The sequence below is a fragment of the Physella acuta genome, unplaced genomic scaffold (assembly GCF_028476545.2).
Source record: "Physella acuta isolate Inbredline_101_S28 unplaced genomic scaffold, ASM2847654v3 ptg000499l, whole genome shotgun sequence".
NCBI classification, from domain to species: domain Eukaryota; kingdom Metazoa; phylum Mollusca; class Gastropoda; family Physidae; genus Physella; species Physella acuta.
The window spans coordinates 183,428-188,810 of record NW_026732018.1 but is presented as its reverse complement, the minus strand read 5'-3'; the positions used below and the strand labels follow the sequence as shown (position 1 = coordinate 188,810).

The 5,383-nt window shown below is 38.0% G+C and overlaps 1 protein-coding gene across 1 annotated transcript; it reads left to right on the top strand.

The window, feature by feature from the left end:
* Nucleotides 1-601: 601 nt before the first annotated feature.
* LOC131944596 (ankyrin repeat domain-containing protein 50-like) lies at nt 602-2,906 on the top strand. The gene has a single exon (XM_059305281.1). It carries the CDS (start codon nt 602-604, stop codon nt 2,750-2,752), a length of 2,151 nt encoding a protein of 716 aa, XP_059161264.1. The 3' UTR covers nt 2,753-2,906.
* Nucleotides 2,907-5,383: the final 2,477 nt, after the last annotated feature.

Here is a 5,383-nt window from a genome sequence, read left to right as displayed (position 1 = left end):
GAACAATTTAGCAAGAGGGTCATATTATCAACAATAGATGTTTCGTATTTATTTATAGCATTAATACTAATTAATAGTGATAGTGTTATTTTCTTGATGTTGCGAAATATGTCGTGATTTAAAGAGTAAAGTGCAGTTAATGTTGTATTTTAAAATTGAAAATACAGTTTAAATTTTAGTTAAGTTTACTCTCGGGAATTCCCCCCCCCCCCCCCTCACTCCCGCTATGTTTACAAACATAAATAAATAAATAGGCTAATAATAATAATTAAAATACTTATACTAGGCTAGTCATGTTAAAAAAATATTTTGGGTTTTTCCCAATTCTTCGAAACTTTTTTTTTTTTTTGGAAAATAATCGGGATTTTTATAATGAGCCAATGGTAAATTTTAAATGTTCTACACTTTTTACTATTTTACAAAAAAATTGCATAAAAATAAAATATTTTAAAATTATAGCCTAGGCCTACTTATTTTTAATTAAATATAGATCTAGATCTATATTTCATAAAGGCCTAACATTCATACACTTATTTGTCATTCGTAGATCTCTACTTCTTAGCTTATTCATTGATTTAATTAACGTTGACTACAGGTGAAAATGGAAATAAAAAGTCCTGAAGTTTCCATGAGTGGCGATACTGAAATTGATCTTCTCGCTCGGGTAGAATGGAACCCTTTGATGTCCTTTGTTCTCTACAACGACCCGACGCGAGTTAGACAATCGTTAGCCCTGGGTTGGACCGTTGAGAACAGCTCACAACAGGGAATAACAGCGTTGATGCTGGCTGCTGAACTAGGCAACACTGAGGTGTTGGAGGTGCTGCTGGTGGCCGGTGCTGGTGTGGATGTAGCGAGTCGTGACGAGTGGACGGCGTTGATGTTTGCTTCGAGAAATGGAAGCGTCAGGTGCGTGGAGGTGCTGGTGGAATGGGGAGCCGATGTGAATTACGCTACAGTGTATGGTTTAAATTCGGTGATGATTGCGGCAGAGCACGGTCATGAACGGGTTGTGAGGTTGTTGTTGGAGGCAGGGGCGGAGAGGGATTTTATTAAACTAAGTGGGTGGAGCTTGCTGATGGCGGCGGCGAGATGTGGGAACGCGAGAGTTACGAGGATGCTGGTGGAGGGTGGGGCTGAGGTTAACGAGACGACAACACAGGGGGTGACGGCGCTGATGGTGGCTACAAAGTTCGGGAGGTTGGCTGTGATGTACGGGCTGCTTCACGCTGGGGCGAACGTCGATGTTTATAACGTCGAAGGGTGGTCATCGCTGATGTACGCTGCTGAGAGTTGTAACGTTGAAGCTGTGGAGATGCTGGTTGATAGATTGGCTGATGTTGATGTACGAGATAATAGAGGTAACAATGCACTAATGGTGGCGTTATCCCGTGGTGGTTCTGACATTGGTTATATTCTGATACAGGCGGGGACGAATGTAAACTTTCAAAACGATATAGGATGGTCAGCGTTAATGTATGCGTGTGTTAATAATGAATCGGACTTAGTCTTGTATCTGATTGATGAAGGAGCAGATGTGAACTGCGCGTCAAAGAAAGGAACGACGCCGTTGATGATTGCAGCAGATAACGACGGGTATGATTCGGTTCTGGTGCTGGTCAACAGAGGAGCGAAGATCAACTCCAAGGATGATTTAGGCTGGACAGCTTTGATGTTCGCCTCCAAGAAGGGTCAGGTTGACATTGTGACCTTGCTGTTGGACAGAGGGGCGGGTGTAAACACGAGCAACATCATGGGAGCCACCGCCTTGGCCATCTCTACCGGACATGGTCGGTTGGAGACGACGAGGGTGTTGTTACAACACGGGGCTGATCCTAATCTTATGGACATCAATGGAAAACCCCCGATGTTTTATTTGTTTAATGAATCTAATACTGATTTAGTGGAATTGTTGTTACAGTATGGAGCTAATGTGAACCAAGTGTCTAATGATAATGTTACTCTGTTAATGAATGCATCACACTTGGGGTATAAAAGGATCGTTCAGGTTTTATTGAGATATTCGGCGGATGTGAATAAGCAAGAAATTCGAGGTTGGACAGCGTTGATGTATGCAGTCCAGGCGAATCGTTGTGAGATTATTTCTTTACTGCTAGGAGGCGGCGCTGACGTCAACACGGGCAATGCCCTAGGTGGCACTGCGTTGATGATCTCGGCTTTTCATGGTCACGTGGACAGTACCCGTCTGCTTCTCTCCCACGGGGCAGACACGGAACGAGCAGACAACCAGGGACAGACGGCGTTGTTCTACGCCGTATACGGGAAAAAAACGGAACTTATGAAGCTTTTGGTTGACCACGGCGCATGCGTGAATCACAGGGATAAAAGTGGCCGGACAGCCTTAATGATTGCTGCGGCCAGTGGTCATGTGACCACCGTGGAACTGTTACTGCAACACAACGCCGATGTCCATCTGCAGGACATTGCAGGGTGTCCAGCGGTGATGTACGCCACAGTCAAAGGCCAGTCAGACATCGTTCAGCTTTTGCTCAACCGCGAAACAAACTTGAATACTGTGATACAGCAGTGCGTCCTGTTGAGTAAAGTAGCAGGTCAATTAGGGTTCAATGAATTGAAAACTGACATCAATCAAATTTTACACCAGGCGTGTTTAAAACAATTAAAATTAAACGGGTTGACCGTTGCGAAGTTGATATGTAAATTAGTTTTTAAAGTAGTTTTGAAAGTGACAAAAGAATGTGAGTCTGATATAGTTTCATATTTTATTTAATGCTTACCTATAGTTTGAAACGATAATTTAAATAATTGTTTAGTATTTTACTAATTATACTTATATATAATCTGTTGATCAGTGTGGTTGGTAGAACGCACGACCGCAACATGGAAGTCTCGAGTTCGGATCCCAAAAAAGAATCTGTAAAATGTTACCCACACGGTAATGGGTATCTTACATTAGGGAAAGCAATGGCTGCTGGCTGGGCATAGTGCTGACCTCACCATCCAGAGTCTCTTTCTGGCATCTCTTCGACTACCTCCCCCCCCACCCCCCGAACGAAATAGAATTTATATAGACATACTTTAACAAGTGTCCCCCCCCCCCCCCGAACGAAATAGAATTTATATAGACATACTTTAACAAGTGTCCCTCCCCCCCCCCCCCCCCGGAGAAAAAGTCTGAAAGAAAGAAACACTGACACCATCCCTTCCTTCAAACACACTAGAATAGAATAGTGTTGGGCTTGTGGTTTGATTTTTTTAAATTTTCAAGTGAAAGTATATTTGTTTACCTATGGGTCTAAAATGTGCCCCCCCCCCATCCCCGTTTATTGCTGACCCATGTTTATGATTATTAAAAAAAAACAAAATTAATTATGTAGTTAAAACTAAAGCAGCCATTCGAATACAATTTAATTTAATTTTTCTATTGACATCTTTTGTTCAGTTCTACTTTTACTGATCCTATGTGTTATGTTGAATATAATTTTTTTTTGTGGGTAATTATTACACTTAGTAACATAATAAATATTCTGTTGTTTAAGTTTACAATATTTACACTATGTTCATCCCAGTCTATTCTTTAAAAATACTTTCCACATGTTTAATGTTTTTTTACTATATTTTTTTTTTACATGTTGAATTATGTTTTTTTTTATATCTTAAGTTTAAGCAAGACAAATTTTTTTATCATTCACATAGGGACAATATTTTAAAATAAAAAATAAAGAATCAAGTTTTTTATTACTACAAAGTAAATTTTTCCAGTTTCAGTATGCAATGTCTGTATTTAGCAAACTTGAAGAAAAGTCTGTCTTTCCAGTTATTGTTTTACTGTTCCAAATGAGTGAAGACTGAAACTGATTGAGCCAATCATTAAAAAATATTCCACAAACACAAGATGTGAGAATGACTGGTTATTATATTTAATAACAATTCCTTTTATTGTGAATGAGGTGACATCAAAGTAATGTTGGAATAAAAAAATAATACTGTATGGTAAATAAGAAACAGATTTAAAAAAAAAAGCTTAAAAATAAATGCCATACTATTCATAAAAGAAGTTGTACAATGCATATCTAGATGTGAGAATAACTGGTTATATTTAATAACAATTTAATAACATTTAATAACAATTCCTTTTATTGTGAATGAGGTGACATCAAAGTAATGTTGGAATAAAAAAATAATACTGTATGGTAAATAAGAAACAGATTTAAAAAAAAAGCTTAAAAATAAATGCCATACTATTCATAAAAGAAGTTGTACAATGCATATCTAGATGTGAGAATAACTGGTTATATTTAATAACAATTTAATAACATTTAATAACAATTCCTTTTATTGTGAATGAGGTGACATCAAAATAATGTTGGAATAAAAAATAATTTTGTATGGTAAATAACAAACAGATTTTAAAAAGCTTTAAAAATAAATGCCATAGTATTTATAAAAAAAATTGTACAATGCATATCTAGGCCAAAATATAAAGAAGACAATCATCTTGATTCATTCAATACACAATAGAATCAATTCAAGCTTTAAGTTATGACATAGTATGAAATTAAACATTAAAAAATCTATATTGTTAAAACAGCTACTCAGATATTTAATTTTTAAAAAAGCAAACCATGTATGTGATTTAACAGACAGATATTTATTTTAACTTTTTTCAATATCCATCCTTTTTAAAGTAAGACAATATCCATCGTGGTTTAAAAACATGTCATTTTTGGTAAGAGCTGGTTTAAATTATACTGTAGATGTACAGACTAGTCTACCAGCAGTCTAAAAAATAAAAGTATCCAATGGTGCAGCTAACACAAGTTCAGTTGGGTCAAAGGTTTACCAAGGAACTACCTGCTTAATGTCTTCTCAAATCTTGTATCCATCAAAACAGGCCAGTACCTAAGCTTCCCAAGTTGAACCACAGTGGTTTCCATGCTCGTTACCTCCCCTGTGGCAAAATGTCCACGCCCAACAATCCACATCACTGGCCATTATATTATTACCAAGGAACTATCTGCTTAATGTCTTCTTAAATCTTGTATCCATCAAAACAGGGGCCGGTACCTAAGCTTCCCAGGTTGAACCACAGTGGTTTCCATGCTCGTTACCTCCCCTGTGGCAAAATGTCCACGCCCACCAATCCACATCCCTGGCCATTATAAAAACTGGAGCTCCACTACTCCCAGGGCATGTTGATGTGTTGTACGTAAATGCTGTGTAGTAATCGCCCACAAATTCAAACCTGTTTGTTAGTTTTCCCAGGGAGACTTGCAGGGGGCAGCCGTGAGGGTGGGATACTACTGCGATGAATGTCTGAAATCCATTGGAATTATTATACTTCTCATGCACCTCTTCACAAAGTGATTCAAATTTCTGGAGGGATTTTTTCAACTTCTGT

What these genes read in the sequence shown, in the direction of transcription:
- LOC131944596 (XM_059305281.1), top strand. Translation starts at nt 602, where the DNA reads ATGGAAATAAAAAGTCCTGAAGTTTCCATGAGTGGCGATACTGAAATT.